The 25,486-nt window shown below is 35.5% G+C and overlaps 1 protein-coding gene across 4 annotated transcripts in view; it reads left to right on the top strand.

The window, feature by feature from the left end:
* The window catches only part of GRM8 (glutamate metabotropic receptor 8), a 307,818-nt gene extending 294,353 nt beyond the window's left edge, over positions 1-13,465 (top strand). For 3 of the 4 annotated variants that reach the window (XM_015627894.2, XM_033514645.1, XM_033514644.1), the window contains exons 10-11: positions 6,939-7,185; positions 12,243-13,465. In XM_015627894.2, coding sequence (XP_015483380.1) covers positions 6,939-7,185; positions 12,243-12,292 — 297 coding nt within the window. In that variant the 3' untranslated portion in view covers positions 12,293-13,465. Of the gene's footprint in view, positions 1-6,938; positions 7,235-12,242 lie in introns of all 4 variants that reach the window. The other variant, XM_015627896.2, reaches the window with a different exon arrangement.
* Positions 13,466-25,486: the final 12,021 nt, after the last annotated feature.

The following is a 25,486-nucleotide window of genomic DNA, read 5'->3' on the forward strand; positions in this document are numbered from 1 at the left end:
AGAGAAGACAAGAAAAACCAAGGAATTAAACCAATCAAAAAATTTGATTTTTTAGAATGTTAAACTAAGAGATTATGTTTGCTAATAGAAATGACAATGGACATTATTGTCTGCCACGTTAAGAAGGTACCATGTTGCTATGACTCGTGCAGTCATAGAAAAGTTTGGGTTGGAAGGCTCCTTTAAGTGCACATCTCGTTCCAACCCCCCTGCTGTGGGCAGGGACACATTTCACTGCGCCAGGTTGCTCAGGGGCCCATCCAGCCTGGTCTTGAACACTTCCAGGGATGGCACAGTGACAACTTCTCTGGGCAACTTGTGCCAGTATCTCACCCTCACTGCAAAAAATTTCTTCCTTATGTTCCATCAAAATCTATTGTCTTCCAGGATAAGACACTTTCCCTTGTGCTGTCACTACGGGCCTTGGTAAAAAGTCTCTCTCTGTCTCTCTTATAACCACCCCCCACCCAGCTCCCCTTTTACACATTGAAAAAACACCAAAATATCTCCTTGGACCCTCTCCCTGACCTTATAAATATTGCAGGTAAGGTCAAAATTAGACTTAAGTGGAAAATCTGAAATAGTTACCATAATTCAGTTTCTGAAATGCAAATATATGCGTGTTCCACAAAGACTCCTCCAAGCTTTTATAGTTCCTCTCACATCCAAGCTTTAATGGAAGTTCATAGTTTTTAAATGTGGCACATATTTAATTGAAAACAGTTATAAGAGCTTTCCTTTCTCATAATTTTCTGAAAGCAGCAGAAACTTAAAACTAAAAATAAAGATCATATTTTTCTCAAGATTTGTTTTCTTCTACTGTGTGAAGAAAACACTTTCTTCTTGAGATAATCATCTTATGGATGTTGTACTTTCATGTTTCTGAGAAGACTTTCACTTTCCTTCTTTAAGCCTCATTTTAATTGCTAGGTTGGTAAGGAATGTTTTTAAAAAGCTAAAAGATATATATCTGCCAGAGCTTCCCATGTTTTCTAACTGAACAAATGTTTGAAGAAGACTCATTCAGTTAAGTTTATCTTATGCCATGGAAATAATCTTGTTATATAAGCAAAGTAATGACTGACTCTTACCTGTTATTTTCCTTCAAAAAAATTTTCTTGCCACAGGTCAAGATAGAAAAGTATGCTTTGCAGTGAAAGCAATAAAATCCTGTAGGTGTCAGTTTATGGGGTTCTGCAGAGAAGCATGAGTCCTTTGGTTAGTTTTTGGCACCTTCCCAGCATTGTTACCTCTTGTTTACATTCTCCTGGCTTCAAATGAATTTCATATATATTTGTCTGTGTCCAGTCTTTTCCTCACTGCTCTTTGGTGTGGAATCCATTGCATGGCATTTCTTTCTAATTTGTGAACTGGACTGTGAAACATAATTTTTGTCAGCCAGTCAACTCTTCAGCAAGCAGCAACACACATGAAAGCAATTGTAGTGCATGGCATGCACATTATTTTAAAAGAAGAAAAGGACTGTCTTTTTTCTAAGCCTACTATGTTCTGCAGCACAGGGAAGATGGCTATGAATGCTTTCACTGTTTTCCTAGAAATAAAAAGACTCATACTGTCTTTACCACAAAGAAAGAAGGCCCATTTTGCTGTCTTTCCCAATAGGAGGGATGCCTGTAGAGAGATGATATGTGTCTTCATTTTATGATGTATCATTTATCTCCTGGATAGAAATGATCTGGTAGAGGTTTCTAGCAGCTGAGAATGAAGGGAAGAGTGGAAGGAGGAAATGAGATCAAAAAAACCTATTGGGAAACAAAGCTTGCTGCAGTTCTGTCCTTATAATATGAAACAGGCTGAAGCAGCTGAGAAGACTCACTTAAGAGACATATAGAATTTGATAACAAGAATAAAGGAAAAATTTAATCATAATTCAATCTTCTGCTCTATTACTAGCAATGTGGGACATGTTCAAGAGTGCCTGTGTTTATTTGTCTCAGCAGGATGGTTCAAACTCTGGTGTTTGATACCAAGGCTATTGCTCCATCCTGTAGACAAAGAGGCTTCTAAAGGGCAAATTGTATAGAATTAGCCAGTGAGAGTCATTAGACCAGCTGTGTCTTTTCAAACATCCACTTCTCTTTGGACTGCAAGTAGCTGAGTGGAGTCTATGCTAGGCACACTTGCAGTTTGTGATGTACCAAGACTTCCCTCAGTGGTTTTGCACTTCACTCTCTGCTGGACTTTTTAATCTGTGTTACAACTAGCAGGAGTTAGAGAGCTTGTGCCAAAGTGGAAAACTGATTAAATTTACTCAAGACATCACAATAGCCATATGTCCCGCCTTTCCAGTATGTACTATTAAAACCAGATTAGGGAACAGACTGAGTAACAGTCTGTTCTCTGTTTGACTTATTAATACTGAGTAGAAGAAAAAAATAAATTGCATTAGAAAAATCAACAATTTTGGAGAGACTCTGATTAATATGTAAAAATAGGGGAGGACTCAAAACAAGGAAGCAGTCTGGACAAGGCTGTGGCATTGCTTTGTTTTTTTTTCCCTTAGTGAGGGAAGTTGCTTTGTGTTGAACTTTGCCTCAGCAAGCCCCAAACTGATCCACAATACTGGAGATTTGGGGGATATTTGATTGCCAAACAGTGAAGCCTAGCTGAGAGGCAGTCATTCAGCTACCTTCACTGGGACAATTGAGTGCACACACCTGCTTTGATGCAGAGGAATTATTTCAGGTTATCAAGGAGGCAATTCAGTTTCAAGTACTTTCAAACTGGAGAACTCATCAGAGTATCTGTGTTTTACTGGAATAGCATTTTTCATTGGCCCAATGTTTCCTATGTACCATTTTAGGTTTCAAAGTAGAAAGAGATACATAGTCCTGCAATCAATGGCCATTATCTATTTTAGCTGCTGAGTTAGGATAATCTGAAGGCTATACTACCAAGCTTGTAGGACCTTTCTGATGAGGAAAGGGTCCAGGTCACTTGTGGGATAGAGAAGTCATGTGTCTGAGCGCAGATCTAAATCTTTTACACATATTGTGATGAATCCTTTGTCAATTGAAGTTAAAATTGTACATAAAAAGTCTTGTATCAGTTCTGGGGTTGGGGTGGAAGATAGAGACAGGAAATTATTTAGGCCTCAAGTATTTCCCATAGTTTAAAGGATGTTTCTCCTTGCACTACTGTGATTTTCGTTTCCTGACATATCCTCTGACTGTCAAGAACAAGGAGAATAGATATAGCAGTCTTTGTTACATTTGTGAAAGGCACTATTGGACAAAAAGTTTGTAGCTCAGAAGGGATTTAGGTGTGAAATTCATTTCTGTGTAACTGAATCATTGTAAAAAAGGGACCTTTATTCTCTTGTAACTTCGAGTGAGCTACCACTGTGAGACACATGAAAAATTATTCAGACCTCATATCTTATTAACTGAACTACTTTTGTTGCTCCTTGATTTTTAGAGCATCTAATTCTGTAAAAGTTACAGGTAGTTACCAGAATAATAAAACTACCCAGAATGCACAGCCATAAAACATCATTGTCCTCTTGTCAGGAATAAAACAAGGTAAAAGTCAGTCAAAAGTCAAACCAAGTGTGTGTGGTATCCTGTTTGCTAGACTTGGGCTTCATCAGGCTGCAAGAATGGGGATTCCAAAGACAGGAAGGATTAAAAGCAAGAGATATTCCTTTCCTATAAGCAGAGTCTCAGTTTGCAAACAACCATTTAAAAAAGTAGTAAGGCTTGTTGAGATAGGACGAGGGATAATGGTTTTAAAATAAAAGAGGGTTGATTCAGACTAGTACTAAGGATTTTTTTATGATGAGGGTGGTGAAGCACTGGAACAGTTTATCCAGAGAGGTGGTAAATGCCCCATGCCTGGAAATATTCAAGGTCAGGTGCTCTGAGCAACCTGAAGATATCCCTGCTCACTGCAGGGTGTCTGAACCAGAGGACCTTTAAAAGTCACTTCCAACACAAACTATTCTATGATTACAGTTGGAAAAGGAATCAGACTCAGACTGTCATACACTACTCTGCCACCAGCTGAGTATACAATTGCATTAGCCTATGAAGTCAGATGCACACACAGACACACACACACAATGTGTGCATGTCAGGATATTTTCAAAGCCTTTCCCTCAAGGCCTAGCAAGTGTCTTGAAACCCTTCTTTATCAATAGCTTTATTAAAGTGTAAGTAGTAAGGGAGATCCATGAAAAACAGGATCCCTGAATCTGAAGCTCCTTAAAGACTATATTCACTATTTGAAAACTGTCTCATCTGAAAACTCCCAGTTCACCCTAAAGTTGAAATTTCAATAATTATAGAGGCAGGTTCAAAACCACAGCAACCATTAGAAATAAACCCCATTGCATATGAACTGTAATTGTCAATATGAAACTAACTGTGATTTGGATTTTTTAAATAGGCTGTTGCACTGATCATCAGTTAAGTGCACAGAAAATAGATTAGATGTAATGACATATGTCATAAAAATACCTGTGCTAAAGCCCATGGAATCTTAATTTTTCAGTGTATGATGAGATTCAGAGTTGTTTCACTTACACAGCTTAGTTGAATGTAAACCTTCAAGCTGACACTGACACACTAAGAGAAGATCCTGGCACTGTGACACCTCTTATTGCTAGAAAGATCATTAAGATCTAATTTAATGTATAGATTTGTTAATGTTACTAATAAAACAATGCATGTATTTTATCCTGTAAACTTTGGAGCTTTATCTTTTTTATCATGTCACTCTTTCACTGAACCATGAGAGAGAAACAAGTGTTAGAACTTGAGTACTTTGGTAAGAACTAAAAAACTGAAAATATTTCAATGCCAGGCATTGCTACAGAATGCATGGGTGAGGCTTAGGTAGCACTTAACTGCCATGACTTGGGTTTTAAAAAAAAGGTAAGGGTTCAATAAGAATCTTTATGTTAAATGGACCTTTCATACACAATACAATTTTTAAAATGTACTGCTTACAATGATTTCATGAAAATCCCATTAGGAAATGTATTCATATGTAGGAACCAAAATACTTTTGCTTTTGGATGCCACTTAATTCAATGCTTAACCCTAAAAGCCACTGCTGTACCAGTTTGTTTGGAGATCAGTCAATTTGGTTTAAGGAGAAACAGAAATATGTTGGTGCTGTCTGCATGTGATCATGCATCTGCATAGAGGTCATTCCACAGAAGTCTGAAAAAACCTCTGTATTAATGTGACCAGGTAATGTTTTCATTGGAAATGTTCATGCACAATATAGCTCTGCTTTCAGGCACACCACTGTCATTTTGGAGATTGAAAGGAATGGAATTATTTCACTTGTGTGAGAAAAGAGTATATTATTTTCCCCAAGTACTGAAGTGATGTATGATTGAAATGAAGGAAGGTGTTGCTCCTGTAACTTTCCTCAGCACAACAAAAAGACAGTCCTGATTTTCTTTTCAGGCTGGTGCTGTGCCTGAAAGCAAGTTGAGCTTTTTACAGATTATGAAGGATTTTTTGTGTTTTCTTGAAGAGTAGATTGGGCTATCTTTTTACGGTAGTATTTGGCATAGTATTTTTATTTCTGTACAATTATACAGCTACTTTAAAAGGTCATTTAGAATCCATGTTGTTTTCTTACCAAAGATTCCTTTAAGTGAGAGAGCAGAGTTTATTTGTGATCTCTAAGGAGAAAGTATCTAATGGAAAAACTTTGTAGGCTGAAAGACATTAAAAATGTTCTGCTATAATAGTGCACAACAGTTTATTATATCTCTATTTTTCTGCCAGGGGCCAAGTCACCCAAAGGCACTTTATAAAAAATGATGATCTGAGGCTGACATTGCAGACAGACTTACCACCTTATCTTTAGGTTAATGTGATAGTGTTGGCCAGTGCTTAAAATCGTGCCTGACAACAATGTCACTGAGTCATCTGCCAAGGCACTGAGCCTATTTTACTTCAGTATCTTTTTCAGTATAACGAGGATTACTGAGAGATTTCCTCCTTAACACAGAACTCTAAAGGAATTTTTTGTTCATAATATAGCTAATAAAAAATAATTTCCTAAGAAAAGATAAATTTTGAGCAGAGTTACAATTAGTAGTGCTTATATACTAGCTGAATAGTTCTTCACATAGAAATTTTTGTCTGTTTTTATGGGGTGATCATTGTAATTTTCTTTTATGGTATTATGGAAGACCAGAATTACCTTCTTTTTGTAGATGATAACAAAAAATAGCCAGACTTGCTCTGAAATGCCAGATTTTTCCTTTGTATCTATAGGGAACTGAGGTCTTCTGTGAGGTAATTTCATGGTTCCTCAATTTCCTGATTTCTTACTTAGGACCATGACATATTAATAACTTGATTGTGTGCCAACAGAGCACTGTGATTAGAATTCAAAAGTGGGATGGAAAACAAACAAACAAAAAAAACCCCAACCCCCAACACACTCAGGAATATTCAAGCATCACTATGGAAAACTAATTTTTTTTCCAGCTTGAAACTCACAGACTATATAAAAGATTCCATTAGATTCTGCATTATGCTGCTGTCAGTCGAGCCATGCTGCACATACTGTTGAATCACCATGTGGCATATTGGTGTAGAGGCTTCTGTCTGTTAAAATAGATGACACAAGGCTAGCTCTATTGTCATTCCTGTTTTCTTGTCCAGACATACTGGTTTGTTTTTTCTAAAAATGTGTTTGCTACAGGATCTTTGTTACTTTTATGAGAATGAAGTTTCATTTTGTTGTTTCTACCACCTACTTTTAAGGTTATAAACCCAACAGGAAAGAGCCTATAATTAAGAACAGTTATAATTAAGAGCAACCGAAGCCAAGGGTCCTTTTGATGTTCCCTTTCCACACAGTACTTTTAAGATTACTACTTTGTTTTCCTTCTTATATTAAATCGATATAACAATGATTTTTATCTTGTTGTTTCTTTCCTTCCCCAGATGTACATCCAGACAACAACACTTACTATCTCCATGAGTTTAAGTGCTTCTGTGTCTCTGGGCATGCTCTACATGCCCAAGGTTTATATTATCATTTTTCATCCAGAGCAGAATGTTCAAAAACGGAAGCGGAGCTTCAAGGCGGTAGTGACAGCTGCTACAATGCAAAGCAAACTGTCACAAAAAGGAAACGACAGACCAAATGGCGAGGTCAAGACTGAACTGTGTGAAAGTCTTGAAACCAACAGTAAGTCATCTGTAGACTTGGTCAAGAGTGGCAGCACATCTTAATAGACGTACGTTCACAAGAATGCACTTTCTTTTAATAATAAACTTAATTATTTTTGTTGTTTGTTCTGCATGAATCCAGAGATGTGACAGAATTCATGTACTGCTGAATGCAGGAATGTCTAGAGTTGTTTCAAAGAAATTGATTTTCAGAAATTGATTTTCACGGGAGGCTAGTAGAAAAAAAAAATAAAAAAATAAGCACAAGCAGATTTTGAAACGCCACATCTTTTAACAATTGTTTCTTTTAGCTAGTGCTATTTTGATGTGTTGTACATTGCTGTGCCAGTGGTATGTCCTGACAGTTCATGAGGTGTATCTATGGTCATCATTGTATATTCAAAACTCAAAGGCTGTTGAAAAAAATCTGTAATGAAAACAGCTAACATTGTTTTTATTTTGCAGTCAGATATGGAAGTGAAAATTATGCTTTTTACCTTTCTACCTTAATATTTGTTGGATTGTTCATTTATCACAACTCATGAATAACACTTCCCAGCATAATGTTTCCCATCTGGGTTTTTGTTCTCGTCTTTCTCATGTTGGTACAAAATCATAATTTATATGAAGCTTAATCATTACATGTTCTGATATATTGTAGGTTTTTAATGGGAAAAAAATTGTTTCCCATGTCAGGAAAGTTCTTGAACCTTACTACATCTCTAAGTTGCTCTGATATAGAAGAAAACACAGGTTACAGCTCCCATTCCACCACATGACATATCATTTTATAAACTGGACTTCATAATAATAATAATAATGATCAAATATGAGCAAAGACATTAACCTTGTCCCTAGTTTTTAGAAACGGAGAATTGTTTTCTATTGGGAAATTAGATGTTACATTAGATGGGCAGCAGCCATGACAGCTAAGCTTTTCAGTCATTTTACTGCAAACAATATGGTTTATTTTTAATTTTTATTGCTTTTGGATGATATTGATGTTTAAATGGTACTGTTTTGGTTAAGCACATTGAAACAAGGCAGTACCAAGTTTCCATTAAAATATTGTACTTATTTCTGGAAAATGAACCCCACACTGAAATCTATCAGTTTGCCAGATTGAACACTATATAAAAGTAGTCCATAACTGTGCCATATTACAGTTGCTGATACATGGAGGATAGAGAGAACAAACTGTTTCACTGGAAAAACTCATGACCCTTCAAAATGTGTAAAACTGCTAGCGTGAGCTGTGGGTTTATACGGCTTCAGACTGTGACATGTAACAAAGGACAAACAAGAAAGGCATAGATATTCTTTGTGGATCAAATAATAGAATAAGAATATAAAAGACTCAGTAATTCTGCAGCTCTTCAGACGTTACCAAAAGCAAACTCAGAAGGAAAAGAGACATGGATTTTGCTGAGTGTGCAAAATGATAAACTTCCAAGGAAAGGGTAAAGCAGGGTTTTCACAGTAGGGTGAGAAAGAGTGTTAATATGGAAGTCTGATGTTTATCTACTGAACCTAATTAAGAAATGCTGTGACTGGTATTCCTTAAACTATGCTTATGCATAATTCATAGAAACAGATGCTACTGGAAGCAAGTCTGCTTCTCCTGTAGTGTGTGTATGCAGGGTAATGCTTATTTACTGTGCTCTAAACAAGACTTTAACAGTAACACATCTATATAATTCTGAGCTCAATAGGAGTATATCCTCACTAGGTTTTCATCCATCATACGCAACAATTCAGTCATTTGCACTCCAGATAGCTCTCCTTATGTAATTTAGTTCTAGGCCTCAAGATGGGTTTCTCTCTTTCCTGAAAAGGTTATTGTCAATGCTTTTGAAGGTTCCCCTGAATTTTAAGTGCACAATGCAGCAGAAGTCCTTTTCACTGTGTCACTTGTAACAAACTTCTCAATACCACAAAATTTCTTCTTGCACTGACTCCATGTGAGATAGCTCTTTCTTTTCAGTGATAGCATATGAAACTGATTATAAAATATCATTCTACTCCTAGTATCCCCGCATTGGGCAGTGAGTGTTTCCCCTCATTTACCAAGCACAAACACTAGTCATGATAGCAATGCTCATAACTAGGTGAAAAACAGGATGAGATAGTCACGTTATCCCTTTTGCTTCCCATCCAGAGACAACTCTGCTCTATCTAGTTTGTCCTGTTCCATATAATACACATTGTTCTATGTTGTCTTCCACATGACGTGTTTATTTGTGGAAATAGGTCCGTATTCAATGGAAAACAAATTTTTCTGGGAAACAGGATAAAAAACCCATTCAGATGTGGTTACAGAAGTGAATGACAAATACATTAAATGAATATAGGTCAGATAATAATAATCATTCTACATTGCTTTAGATCCTCTTTTCTTTTCTTCTTCTTTTTGTTTCATTCCAACAACAAAGTAGCAACTGCAGCTGTAAAAGAGTATTTATTCTCAGAAATTTTTTGAGCCAAGTCCATTACTTTTTCTTACCATCTAGATATGCCAAATGTTGTTCATGTTATTATTGTGAAATGCTAGCAGTCTTTAAGAGCAGGACACCAGCTGCTGAAGCTTTCAGGTCCCCAAACATGAACTGTAGACTTATTCCACAGAACTATAAAGACACATGCAATATTTATGAAGTAAAAAAAACCACCACAAACATTGTTTGGATATGAGATTAGTTTTAATATATTTCAAACTATTTTCTACATAAAGTTCCTGTGCCATAATTTTTTAAAGTAACAGCACTCAGAAATCAACTGGATAATTTTTGTTTCTTGAGCAACTCTAGATTAATTCTATCAAATCTGTTTAATTCTCAGATGCACAACAAAGTTACAGCAATTTAGCAAATTAATGTATATCAGCTGAGGTGTGGTAACTACTACTTTTGTATTTTGTATTGTATTCTTGCAAATGTCCTCACATAATTCATCTTACTGAGTTGGGAAAAATCTGATTATGTTACATTGCTGTGGGCTGAAAACATGGACATGTAAAGTGATCACAGAACTCAACTCAGTTCATACAGGATAATGTGGTAATCTAACTTAACCTGATCATCTCTGTGACCCTACTTTCAGGGAAAGGGGAAAAAATAAGCTCTAACCTTTCTGCCCTTTTGTTCCCAAGTTTTCAGATGTGCATTTATCTGTTATTTATTAGCTGGGAAAACATTCTTCTATGCTTGAAGTTCTTGGTGCCATTTCATCAGTCACACATTATTTTGAGTAGGAACTTAGCAGGCCAAAAGAAAAAATAGAATCCTCTCAGAAATCCAGCTGTGGGAGCATGAGAGAGTTCAGACAGGAGCAGTACATCCCATCTGAAAGATCTGAAAGATGTAGATGAGGCTATATTTGCTTCAAGTGTCCCAATACATGCAAATAAAGCTATTTCATGTTGGTGCTTGAATATTGTGATCAACTATGAACAAGACTTGCTTTGTGTGCCAAAAGCAGTCCTTTCATGAATTAACTTTTTCTAGACACAAAGTACTGGAACTACCTATGCAAGTGAAAGTAAGAAAGATTACATTTTGCAGCTTGCATTTGAATATTCATTCTTATATATACATTCTTAGGGAAAAATATTATAGTAATATGTGAATTAAATGGTCTGGTTCTGTTGTGTCTTAAAAAAGTGGGAAATGAAGTATTAGATTCAAATTGCTCAGAAAATCTAAGAAAACATGACAAAAATACAGAAGTAAATTTATTTACACTAACCATTATTAATTTACATCAATTTTAGTGATCCTTTATTTAGTTTAATCTATGAGGCAGAAGAAAGTGTCATTTCTCAGATTCTGTAGTCTGTTCTTCACAAATAATCAGATTTTTTGGGCTGAATTTAAGAGTTAGAATGAAGAATACTTTTCCTCTCTCAGCTGTTCTCACCAGACTCTCTACAGAAAAAATAAAAAAATTGAAGAAAGGTATGGGAATAGAAAATAGAATCTATAGACCAGGCATCATTTTTGCCATCCCCTTATTTTCATCTTGCTAGCTGCAATCTTCACTATCATAAGCAGAACATGTCTATAGCAGACGGAATATAAAACATATTTAGAAAGTCAAATTCCTCTTTATGCAGTGCAACATAGACATTATAGAGAAATAAAGAGACTCAGTCCCCCAGCAATCTGTTTCTACATGTACCCAATTGATTTAAAATTAGAGAACTATGAGACTTTATGTTACCACTTCCCTCCTCCAACCATTATATTAACCTTGCGTGATATGACTTGAGTCATATTTTTATAGCATATTTTTTATATTTCTTAATAGCAAAGATGTATGAGCTAGAACCTGAAACAAACTTCCATAAAAGTTTTCTAGTTGCTCAGTTTTGCAACAGTAGAGCTGTTTAATTCCCTCAACATATTGCCTCATTCTGAACAAGGAGTATCAGCTTTGATCAAAAGAAGGCACGATCAGCTGACCATCAATATAAGGAGACCTTCATTTTCTCCAAATAATATGTTCTGTAGGGACTGTCTGCTCAGTTTCTCTAATTTGGAGGGGGTTAAGCTTTGTTCCTTTCAAGGACCATAAGCCTCCTTCTACATGGACAAACCACCACTAGCTGCAAAGCTGTCTTCAAACGGTAGAAGAGAAAGAAAAATCCAGTCTCTAAATTAAGAAATGTCTATATGGAATTCAGAAAAAATAATACCAGGTGTTGAAATTCTGTTGTGGGTATGCTGAAATCACTCATCGTTTTTTCTCTTCTCTTGACCTCTGCTTTCCCATTTAATAAACATTATAAACATTTCATAAACAAAATAAGTGGGCATGAACACAGAAATTGAGATCCAGTTTATACACTGCTTATATACATCCTTAAACATTCTTTATTCCATGAACATGGACCATATTGTTTGGAAATGTGGTAGGACACTGTCTGAGATCAAATGCTAAATATGGAAATTTTTTTTCCTCCTCTCTTGATTCTAAAAATCCTGAACTTTGTTTTTTTTTTGTTTTGTTTTGTTTTGTTTGGTTTGGTTTGGTTTGTTGTTGTTGTTGTTTTTTTTTTTTGGTTTTTTTGATTTACAGCCTCCTCTACCAAGACAACTTATGTCAGTTACAGCAATCAGGCAAACTGAGCAGGGATGAAATTCACTGGAAGATCTGCAGGACTGGATCTTGCAAACATAGACTTTACCACCACCAGAATTCAGTCTTGAAAATATCAGTAGACTACATTGAAATCAATAGTCAGTCTCCTAAAGAACAAGGATTAAACAAAAGCAAAAGGCAAAAAGAGACAGGGGAAAGAAAAGTCCAGTTTTATAACACAGAGACACAGTGTCAAGCTTCTGAACTGTTCACTCACAAAAGGAAGCAAATCACAAAAGGAAAACAAATGTTAGCTTGTGAAAAAAAAATGCTGTTGAAATAAATCATGTCTGATGTTATATTTGTAAGTACTATTTTTGTGATTGTGACAATTTCCTTTCCTGTCCTACATTGTTCAACTCGTAAAAGAAGATGAGTTTGTTTCTTGTGATGGCTGACTGAATTAAGTCCTGGGTTATGCTAAAATAAATGCAATGGTCAATGCATGCTAATTTTTATACAAAATAATTTATTTCTAATAATAAAGGAATGTTTTGCAAATGTTGAGACTTGTTTTGTTGCAGTTTTAAGGAAAAAGAGTCCTTATACTGTTGTCTATTGTTTGTTTAGAATGTGCAGTAAAGGTGGGTGTACAAATAAAATAATAATCATGGCATCAGAAGAACGCAGTGTAAACTCTAAGCATGTGTGTATGTATGCGTGTATGTGTGCACCTGTGTGTGTACATACGTGCATGCCTGCCTGCATGCGTGTGTGCGTGTACTCGGCCGTGTGTGAATTTATTTGTTCAAAGCTTTGTGACTATATTTTCTAATGGAAGGATTTCTTTCCCTCTTCTCACCCTCCAAGTAAGTTCATTTTATATGTTTGTAAAGTAAAGGAGTCCTGATAGTATTTATTTTGTATGATTGTATTATATTTTTGAGTATCCACTAATAATTTTGATCCTTTACATTTCTGGAACTTACAGTTTGTAAAACTTTATGACAGCTAGACTGGATTAAGCTGAAAGTCTATTCAGCCTAGTACCCTGTCTCTGACAGGAGAATGTAGCAGATGCATATCTCAATAAAGGTGACTTTGAAATAACAGAAGAGAAATCAATGGAGAATTTGGAAAGCAGTAGCCCAGTGAATATATGTACTATTGCCTTATAAACACTTACGAATCAAAGAAATAAATGCCAATCTACAATCTAATCTTCTTCACATCTTCTAATTTCCATCATTGTGTGAGGTTAGAAACAACTATGCAAAGAGAAAATCACATTTATATCTATGGTGTTAATGAACCCCTCCAAATGATTAAAAAAACACAGATAAGGACGGTCCCCTTTGTTACTATACCTGTGATGGAAGGTCTGTAAGACTTTTCCACTCTGTACAGTACTCACCGTTCAGCAAGTCAATGGGTCTTCACATGCAGCTGATTATTAAATGTTATGTCTCCTGACTTAGCCTGGATGGCTCCTTCTGATTTTATCCTCACAGCAGATGTATTTTTATAACATACCTTAAGGGAACTGTGATGGGTCCTAAATTACATGAATGAAATTTGGAGTATCTGAAACTGAATCTCTTTCTATTACAATGCCAATATTTAAACTTCAGTGTACCTGCCAACTGTATGACAGTGAGTTTCCATTTTCAAAGTATTTGATAAAACATACTTGTTTCCCAGAAATTGCATGTCTGAACTATTATCTGCTGATTGCTTTGGTATATTATCAAAGTATGGTGATATACCAAAATAGAGTGTGGTATTGTGGGCTTTGTATGAGTGATATTTGGTGTGAAATTTCCTTTTTTGACTAGGCCACAAGCACATCAAAGCCAAAACTATAAACAAACATATGCTTACTTTACATAAGCATATAGATGATGCAGGTAATGCAGTGAAACCTGAAAAAAAACCCAAAAAAACAATTTTAGTTCTATTTTTTTAGCCAATTTCTCATAAAATTGAAGTTTTCTTGTGAAAATTGATTAGATCAATTTTTAACAAGACAGACTTTCATGTCTAGGATAGATTTTCTAAAAGAGAATGAAAATCTGTTTTATCTGAAAAGCAATATTTTGACAGAGTTTCTTTTCAAGAAGCCTTTGAAAAGTTTAATTTTCAATACACAACAAAAAGTTTCAAATGCTTTGAAATTTCTGTACCTATTAACTTTAGCATAACCCTGTGCATTTGAGAAAGGAGTACATGAGAACCGTATTTAAAGCACATTGCATATACAAATAAACATATGTTACATATACATAAAGACTAGTATATGATATATAAATATCTTCCAGTTTCACAGTAGTCTGAAGAAAATGTTACTGTGAACAGATTTGCCAGGATCAATATACATTTTATTTTGGTTTAACAGTAGGTTAAAAATGGAATGTAAATTAGTTTGTGCATTTTCCATGTATTTCTGTCTGAAACATGGAGCAGATTAAGGCTATAAATCCCATAGGTATTAATGCACCTAATCAGATAAATGAGCACACATTTACAGAACAGCACTGATCTACAGGTTTCACTTCAGCAGGGTGCTTATGTGCAGTTTGTGAAAATGCACAGAACAGTCCACTCACATTTCACAGTCATTCCGTAGTTGAGATCTTGAAGTTTTGAAGTAACTAAACTTTAGTGTAGGTTCAGTAGTGTTTTTTCTATCTAAAATTATAAAAGGTCTTTATTGTACCAAGTTGGGGTCTAGTTCTGCTCATGGAGAAGCAAGCTATTCAATTGCTATTAATGATAATTTGTGTGTGGTTATGCTGAAGCAACGCAATCAGGGCACACAACTGTGTTTTACTGACAGCAGAAACAAATCCTTAATGTTGTTTTGTGACTGCAAGATAGATATAATGAGATCTGAATGACTCTGTGTATCAGGTCAATGAGCCAGGAATCAAACAGAACAAATAGAGGATACTTTAACTCCTCTATAGAAGGAGTAATGAGCCACTGCATCTAAAATCCCCTCTTCCAGAAATGCCCAGATAACTATTTCCACAGAAGGGTTTTTAACTAATAATGTTGCCTGTCTTCCAATCAATATATATTTTATTATTACTAAACAAGGAAACAAAGAAAGTAAAACATTATTAAGAGATACAGTTTGTAAATCTATTTTATTGGAAGACAATTTATTCATTTATTCATCTTTCAAGGCAGAATGGGAAGGCAGAAGACATAAAATGGTGTAGGGAGCACTAGGTTTTGGTTTGAAAATGTACATAAATGTTTCATTATATTTCACCATCACATCAGCCATTAAATAAAATGATAGCTTATTACGCTTTCAATTAACTTATATGCCATGTGGCATAATTAGGATATTACATATTCTGGTTGAATTTTGAAGAGCAAAATTCAGTGTCAGAAGAAGGAAGCATTACTTTTTCCATTTTTGGTGGTACCTAATCTAATGGCAACTTTAGCAGTTGTGAAAGTGCAATTATTTGCATTCAGAAAACACTATTTCACATGTGCGTTTCATTTGCTGTGGATATTACCTCTTGCAGTCTAAATGTGAAAAGGTCTTTTTCTCAGCAAGAAGTCATTTCTTTCAAACTTTTTCCTGAGATTTCAGTAGCTAATATGAGAGCAAGGTATGTATATCACTAATTCTTATTCTGCTTTCTGGGAAAGTAAATTGTTGTTATTAGTGGTTACAGCAAATACAAGAAGGAACAGATCTTATCTGTGAACTGCATCCTATACTTCTGAATATATGTAAATTGTATTTTCTCCTACTTAGCTCAAAATTTAACTTCTTTCTTGGCTTAAATTTATTAGAAAGATCATGAGAAATGAAAAATATTTTGGTGGAAATAATCTGTTGCATCTGTGAAATAAAAATGAGCTGGCTGTCATGAAAGAAAAATTATTCTGGAATAATAACTTTGGTTATAATAACTTAAAAGAAAATTGGAAGCCTTGCTAATGAATATATTAAAAGTTTTTTCAGGAAATGAGCTACAAATTAGGAGTGTGCTTAGCTTGCTTCAGCAGAATCTTATGAAGATTTTCAAAGGGTCTTAAAAGGTTACTCTAGAAGTCTTTTCACATTTCATATATTTTGATAACTGTAAATTCCTCCATCACATTGAAACACTAAAATAGTGGAGAACAATACTTTTTCTCATTTGACATTTAAGTGTGACAGCAGGTCACTAGCTGCCAGGAACTTAATGTTTTAAGTGGTACAGCAGCAAGGAAGAGAAAATAATATTGTCCCCAAAGCTGAAACAATGCTGGAAGTACAGCATTGATGCTGTACTTCCAGCATTGTACAGATAAGATGCACACTATCCTTAATGACAAACCAAGCTCCTGTTTGTATTAAACAAATACCTTGTCTCCTAGTGAGGGATATTTGTCATATTACTCCACTAGAAGTGGAATAATGTGACAAGCAGAGGAGTATGGACATGAAAGAAAAAAGAGCAGTGGCAGAGTCACAGTGTCTAAAACCCTTCCTTAAGCAGTGCAAAATACTGAAAAGTGCCACTGTGGAAGGACTGTGTCAACTCCAGACAGTGACCTCTGTAAAGGGCACACTCCATCCCCAGAGTGGGTGATCATCTTACATACTCTGCAGAATTGCAGTCAGAAATCATGACAAAATAATCAATGGAAGACATCAGAGTTAATGTTGGATGAGCTAGCAAATGACAAAATAGACTCATTTTTCTTTAAAATTCAAGCAAATATTATGATGGTGCCCAAGGAATATGCACAACTTCTGCAAAGACCTGCAAATAAAAGTATGTTAACATTTTTTTTCACAAGGTGTAAGCTGTGATCAAAGGTTGCAACATAACAAATAAGACAGTACCTGTCTTTCCTCCAATGAATTAGCTCATTCTCTTTTGTCAATCACTAATTCAGTGCCAGGATTTCAGGAAAAACTCTGGAGATTTCCTGGTCCATCATAGCCTAGTCTGAGAAGAAACTGGATGATATTTTCCTAAATAAAGGGAAAATTTGTCTGTGAAACTGAAATTATTTTACTTAACTTTCAATTTCCAGGTCACCAATATATTGAACAACACTGCAAGTGCACTCATCCTTATCTCAGAGGAAGGAAAATATAAATTGCATGTCTGGTATTACTTCCTGCTTCATGCACAGGTGTCTTTGACATTCTTTGAATAGTGACAAGCCAAAGTTAAGCATTACTCCGCAAATTTTTTCAGCAAGATTGGTGGCATTAAGAAGTGCTATATACACTGTTAGCTTGAAAGCTTTTTTTTTGCTTCCTGTTTACCTGATACAGCATTTGCTCTGTTTCTGGAAGCCTACTGTACTCTCCAAATTAGCTGCAGTATCTTTACTGTCTTTGTGGTCATTATCACATCAACATCAAATAAGGATGACCTTTAATAAAATAAACTATATTTATTTAACTTACAAGTTTTTTTTCCCTAATCTTGCTTTCAAGTTGATGAACTTTTCAACAGATATGGTTTGATTTATGACTAGTCACAATCTTTCTTCAATACAACTTCTAGTAGTTCTGTCTTACTCCATTTAGAGCTTTTTATTCAAGTACTGGCTTTGGTATCATGGAAGAAAACACATCAATAGAGTAAATACATATCAAGAAAAGGACAAATATGAGGAGTAAGAGAGTGAAAACTGCTTAAAGAAGGTAACACAACTCTGGACAACTGATTTCTTTCTTTTGAGGAACAGAATAACCATCCATATCTAAAGACAGTCTCCATAGGCTGCAGCTGAAAGTCTTCCTCAGTGGCTGTTTTCTTAGAAAATCTTATCAACTTGATTAGACTTTGAATGGTATTTCTTTTGATGGAATTTTAATAAAATAAAATAAAAAAAAAGTAAAAAAGTGAAAATGAATGTTGGAGATGCATAAGATATATTGAACTGCCAAATTTTTGAGGACTTGCCTGTTACAAAAGAGTAAAAATTAAATAATTAAAACAGTAAATCAGAGATGAACCTATCAATACTTCTATTTATCTATCCATTTCTCTACATCTCTCACATATTGCAGCTGTAAAAAGTACCTCAATATTGTTTACTCTTTTTAAATCAGAAGTTCAGTTCTTACTGTGTGCATAATTCTGGGAGGATACAGAGTAGTAAATATAACTGTATCCATATATTCTGTCCTAGCTCTACATAGTTTTTCATCACAATTGCTAAACATTTCTGAAAAAATATGTTATTTATTTCTTCATTTCTATGGTTCATACACTTACCTGAAAATACAGAAGGAGTTGCAATCATTTTGATATAGAGGTTATCATTTCTGGTGAGAGCTTCCATCCTCTGTCATTGTTTGCAGTATAAGACTGAACAAGGAATGACAGAAAGATTAGTTTTATACAAAATTCAGGATATTCTTCACCAAATGACAGCTATGGAGCACATAGTTTGAAAGATAAAATAACAATAATGTGATTATTTCAAATGCCAGACTGAGGGCACTTTATAAATTACTGTCTAAGGCACTGGAAGTTTAGTATAGATTCCTGAAAGTGTGTTCTAGAGATAGTTTCAAATGCCTGTGTTTCAGAACCTGTTGTTTCACTTGAGAAAAATGAGCTATTACTCCAAGAGACAGACCGCACGTAAGACCAGAAAAGGGAGAAACAACAGCACTGGCAACACTGTGAACATTCCAGGTGAAAGGAAGGAACCACTTGTTTTTTAAAAAGTCTGATTAATTCATGGAATTTTATACTCATGTATATTGCTTTGCCACGAGACCAGAGATGAGATAGTACAGATAACATGCTCATGGGAAATAATCACACCATGGTTTCTGCTTCTTCTACACACAGAGCAGAGCTGCATATACTCCTACAGATTCCTCCATGGCTTTTATTCTTGAAAGAATGATGCTCATGATCCCTTGTAATAAGTTCTGTTACAATACATCATATTTTCCTTTGAAGGACAAGGAGAGACAGCTGCTTGCATAAAGACAGCCCTGCATGTCCATTTGAGGGAAGTAATATTGTTGAGGCACATTTTCCATCACTGCATCCTACTGTATCCTATCTGTTAGCACCGAGACACCTGACACAGCTCACGACCTATGTTTGATGAGGCTGTGCTGGAAAGCCAGTTTTTCCCTATGCAGCACTAATGACAGCAGAATGTTTTTTGTGGTAGGAAAACATCACTGAAACTATTTCCCATGTGGGTGAATTTCCCATAGATGTGGAGTCAGGGATCAAAGCAAGATTTTTTCTGGAGAGCAAAAGTGTAATGTCAGCCTCCCTGCCTGGCACAGTGGACTTGAACTACCAGCTGCCAGGGCCAAAGGGCTGGTGTGCTACTGATGCAAATGAGATTCTCAGCTCTCTGCTGTGGGGAAACCACACAAGTTTGGAAAACATTTGCATAATGTGGGACTTGCAGCACATCCTGACCCAGGATGTAGATGTTAACTGTTTATCAGATAAAGTGATGGTAACAGGTAGATCATGGGTTCTCCTTCTGTGGGATAATGAAATTTCCAATAAGTCCCTCTAACCTCACAGGGGAGTTTATGAAGTTAATTTTACAATAAATGAACTCACAATTACATGTAGACACTAAACTGAAGAGACTGGTATTCAAGATCACTATCAAGATTCAACAATGTCTTCACTCATATCTGTTTTCCACTGAAAGCTGCATTTGGACACAATCAGATCTGTAATACACAGCCAGGATTTCAAATTTTACATTAGGTAGACTGAGTCAGACTTTCCTAAAGGAAGTAAAAAGTATGAAAATGTAGGTTGTCTGGCATATCAGGTATCCCTGGTTTCTATTCTGATATAAAATGCAACTAGCAATGTGCTGACATGCAAAGAGATCAAAGTATTCAGTAAGCCAGGTGTTCGCTTAAAAATTATATGAATCTACAGAAGTACTATCCTGAAAAAAACAACAGAGGCATAAAGTCTCCTGCAGTAAGGTAAAACAAATTATCTAAGATTCTGGGAAATAATTAGAATATCGTACAAAGAATTGCTGGCTGTTGGCATTTTGTACATGGTAATTTCCATATTTTATTTAAAATACTGCTGAACCTGATGAATATTTTAATCACAATAAAGCAGCAACTTTTTCCTACTATAGTTCTACTCCTTACTTAAAAAACTTTTAGATTATATAAATGAGTGGCAGAACTGACACTAACAGATGCCTAGGACATAGGCAGAAGTGGATCCTTACAGAGGTGAAAAATTTCAAGCAGGTACTACCCTGTATGTAAGGATCAAGATAAATCAGCATGTGAAAGCCAGCCCTCAGAGACCTCCAAGAGACAATAAGTTTAGAGATATCAGAAGCTGGTTCTTGCTTCTATATAATAGACTCCATCACCACTTCAAAATGTCTTGTTCTGGCAACAAGTCCCCAGTCTGCATGCTCAGAAGCTGACCAAAGCACATAAATCCACAGAATCTGTTCTAGAAAATACAGCCTATAAGAAATTGAAGAGGAGCTTCAAATGAGGTATGCACTGTTCATACCAGTGAAGTGTATCTTCTAACTTTCTGATGTAGGTGCTCATAGTTGGAATACTTTGTCAGGATGATATATTCTAATTATTTATTATTATTATTATTATTATTATTATTATTATTATTATTATTGACATCAATCTGTATTTCATCAGCACTTTTCATACATTAATCACTTTCATACATTAATCTATTTCATCAGCAGTATCTGAAGAAGCTTGGGCTTACAGAAAGTGCATCCAGAGAAGCACAACTGGTGAGTTATTCTTGAAGATAACTGTAGCAATACTGAGACTCTCAGATCATATCCCATTATTCATCACTGCTGTAATGTGTCGATTTCAATTCACTTTCTGAGGGTAATCTGTGATTTTACTTGATTTTGGAATCATTCTAGCCTGCAACTGAGGCAGAATGGATTTGCAAACCTCCCTGTGTGTGATTCATAGAAAACAGGAAAGAGGTGATTGGCAAACATCAGCTCCTTTCTCTATCAGCGCTGTCTGCTTAACTTGTCTGAGATCAGAAACTTCCAGACAACCCAGGACTAAAGAATTTCTCCAAACAAATACTGTATGGCTGGGCTAGATGTGTCTGTCTGTCTGCCTGCCTGTTTCTTTAGAACAGCCTGGGCTTGTCGGGCCACAGTGATCTATCTGCAGTAGACTTTTATTAACTGACCTTGTCAGAGTAGCCTGGATTTTGATAACGTAAACCACTAACTTTTAACTACAATATGCGACAAGAAGCTTAAGGACTGAAGACTTTTCATCCTTCAGGAGCTTATTCCTATTCAGAGCTCCAGTCTCCCCCAGGGAGCCATTCAATGTAATTGTTTTTTGGATGGCTTCAGTGATTTTGCTTTAATAGAAATGCCCGCTAGGATGCTCCTTGTACTTATAATTTTTTCCATGAAAAATCCTTTGTAGTTTCTGCTTGGAGTTTTCTTCTTTTTAAAAGCTAAGAAAAGCTTAGAAAGCTTAGAACTTAGAAGCTGAGAAAAATTTAAAATTTTGATTCTATGTATATGTCACTTTTTTGATTATGATTTCTTATTATGATTATAGAATGTCTTATTCTTCTATAGAATTCTTCTATAGATGGGAATATGTTTTCCAGAATGCAATTAGTTTTATCATTTATGACAACTAAATTCTTCTCTCTGTGGAGTTAATCCAAGGCTTTCTGTATGATCCCAGGGTGTCCTGAGAGAGGGGGGCATCTAGTCCATCCTGAAATGTCCAGGATACAAATTTAATAGGAAGGGTATCATTTCCCAGTCACTCAATTATCAGCATCTAAAAAAATAAACCTGGCTGTTACAATAGCTTGCCTGCCACATCCAGATCCTGAAGTAATATTTTCTGAAGAGGTGGGAAATAGAAAGGGAATGAATACCTGGGAGCTGTGATGGAGGTTATGACTTGGGCAGAGTGCCTGGTACCTGTAGCAGTGCCACAGAGTTGCTGCTGCTTCGAGGTAAATATACAAAGCAATTTAGGTGTTACACTCAAAGGATCCCATTGAAAATTAAAAACCACTAAGGCCCAGTTCAAACTAGTCTAAAAATTGTTTCTAAATGGCTCTGAACTGAAGGTCCTCATTGAACACAAACTGAAGCTAAACCTGCAGTAATCCTCTAATATTCTAAATATTCAGCTGAAAACATGATGATTCCAAGGGCAGATGGCCTGGATGCTTTCTCTGCGTGTATATGCACTTCTGTTCCATAAGGAAAACCTTTCTCACAAGCAAAAATTTGCAAAGATGTTCCTTTATCAGAACTGTGGTTTTAATATGTAATAAATGAACTAGTTCAGCAATTCAAATATTACCAAGAAATTGCAAAATAGTGTTCAGCTCTCAAATAGATGCACTTTTTCAGTTGCACTGGCAAAATTGAAATATCTTTTGTTCATAAAAATAGATACTTGTAGACTAAGAGGCATCCAGAGAGCAAATCTGGTGCAGACAGATATTTCCATTGTGAATGCAGTTATCTTTAATTTATATAGAACTTGTCTGAGAAAAAAACCAAAAACTTTCTCTTTGGAACAGTATAAGATATTCTTTCAGTAAGTGGCGCAGTTTAAGGGTATAAAAATTATATTATAATTAAGCTGAATGATAAAATGATGGCTAAGAATATAAAACTTGTGAAACATAGATAAGAAAGTCTTAAGTTTGACAAGAATTTTGATTATAGAACAAAAATCCAAAAATTGTTTCAATTTGAAGGCCCACAATGTGTGTTAATGTATCACAACTGTGTTTATAATGACAAACTGAAAGTACCATTGCATATAGAAGTTACACAAAATATATGAATTACAAAAGTGCATAATGAAGTAAAAAGACTCTCAACTTACCCACTGTGTATAGAGTTTTCCTTTATGAAGGTGATTATCTACAATTAGATCTGAACTCTCACAGCTGTTACACAATGAATTACCCACATTCTAAACAACCTCTTTGTTATAATTTTGCTTAAAATGTTGATTAAAAAACCTGTCTAAATGTTTCTTTAACAATAAAGATGAAAGTAATCATATAAAATAATAATAACAATAATAGCACAACCACAAACTTGTTAGTAATCTACATTTACTTAGAGATTTTTGCTGCTTTAAAAGCTTAGTTTTTAGCATTTTTTCTGTTCAGTTATAATAAAATTCATGGTAAAATGGAATACTCTATTTGCTTTCCAACATCATGTAATCCACTTTTCTGTATTATCTCAGAAAACTGGGGACTTAGAAATTCTAGAAAGCACCAATTTGAAGGCAAAGAGGACAGGACCAGTATTTTCAGTGGTGACCAGTGAAAGAGCCAGAAGTGATGAGCACAAACTGAAACACAGCAGGTTCCCTCTGACCACCAGGAAACACTTTTTTAGTGGGAGGGTGACAAAGCACTGGTGCAAGATGCCCAGGGAGGTTGTGAAGCTTCCCTCCTTAGAGATCTTCTAGCACCGTGTTCCTGGCCAGCTAGCCAAGGGTTAACATTCTTCCTTAAGCAAAGGGGTGAATGAGATCCTCTCCAGAGGTGCCTGCTAACGTCAGCTATTCTGTGATTCTGTGAAAAATTACCCACTAAATTTTTACAGACCAGTTTCAACACAAAAACAACCTTTTAAAAGCCAAGCTACTACCTACATAGGCAGCTACTTGGAAAAATCAATGTAGTTTCACATGTACAAATGTGATGGGCCTATTCCTGGGAACCAAATCTTGTAAATATCTTTAAACTTAGAAAATGTTTGTAAAATTTTGGCAAGTTTTCTGTTAAAGCTTCATTTCTTTCGCTGACTCATATAAACAGAAAAACAGACATCTGGCAGCTTAAGACTGGTTTAAGTCTCTGGACTTCAGTTTTTACTTCAAGGTTTTGCTAGGGGATGTCGTGATGAGAGAATAAATTGAAGTATGGAAGAGAATTTTTCTCAAATGGTAGGAAAGTAGCATATTAACTAATTCTATAGTCTGCAGGAATTAATATTTAAAACCAATATTAAAATCTCCCCAAAAAAATACATATCAGCAATATATACACCTAATATCAGTAACAGGCTGACTTCAAATTGTTCAGGTTAAAAGCTGGGATGGTAATAGACCTTGATCCTGTGGGATTTTACCAAAATAAACTGGAGTACCCAATGAAACTTTCTTTAATTTTCGCATGATTTTATTTATTTATTTATTTATTTATTTATTTATTTATTTATTTATTTATTTATTCACTTATTCATCTGAAGAAGCAATGAAATCTTTAGAAACCTTGAAGGATCATAATCTGAATAGCTTTCATATGTGGAAGAAAAGCCTTTAGGAATTCAATCAACTAACTGTCGGATAGTGGATAAAAGTGACCATGAAAGGCAGTAAGTGTGTTAAGGAAATAAATGAATAGTGTCAGCTAGTTATATCTATATGTACATAACTTCAAGAAGGCAAGCTATTCCACTGAAAGCATTAGGAGCTGCACACTTATGTGTAGGTTTGTACATTTTACTGTATGACACAAACAGATGACTCATCAAGAACCTGCCCAAGTATTTGAGATGTCCACAATGCCAAAGGGAAGAAGAGCAGGCTGCAACTGGATCTTGGACAGATCACAGAGATTAGAGTACTACCTAGGGTCTTTAAAACTTGTGCTAACTTTGTTTTATTGAAGGTACTGTCGGTTGTAAAGACCTAGAAACCCTTCTGGAACTGATGAATTTTTGCCATAGAATGGACAGAGTCATGTTCCTTCATGGATGTAACCAAGGCAAAAACATAGAAGCTGTAAGACATTCTTATACTATAGCAAGTGGGGCCATATTAATATGTTTCTGACTGCTCAAGGAAGCTCACTTAAAAGAGGCAGAATAATTATTTCTCTCTTGGGCAAAATAGGTGAAGTCACAAGCTTGTCCAAAGCAGGAGAAATTGCATTATGGTTTCCAGTACCATAGAAAATATGCTTGAGTACTCAAATTATTTGTGAAAGCTTGAATGTGACAGAAATGAAATTATTTATTGTAGATTCTTTATTATGTTGGTTGCACTGATAATACTTGTTTTATTTCTCTACTGAATAGAAATTCCTCACTCCTTTCTCCTCTGGGAAGGTAGGTATTTGTGATTTCCCTTTGGTGATAGGAAGTGGGTCATGTTCATTTCCAAGCTTTTTGACATGTGTTCTGTGAACATTTAGGAAGGTATTCTCTATTACAGCTGATAT

The sequence above is a fragment of the Parus major genome, chromosome 1A, assembly GCF_001522545.3.
Source record: "Parus major isolate Abel chromosome 1A, Parus_major1.1, whole genome shotgun sequence".
Lineage (NCBI taxonomy): Eukaryota > Metazoa > Chordata > Aves > Passeriformes > Paridae > Parus > Parus major.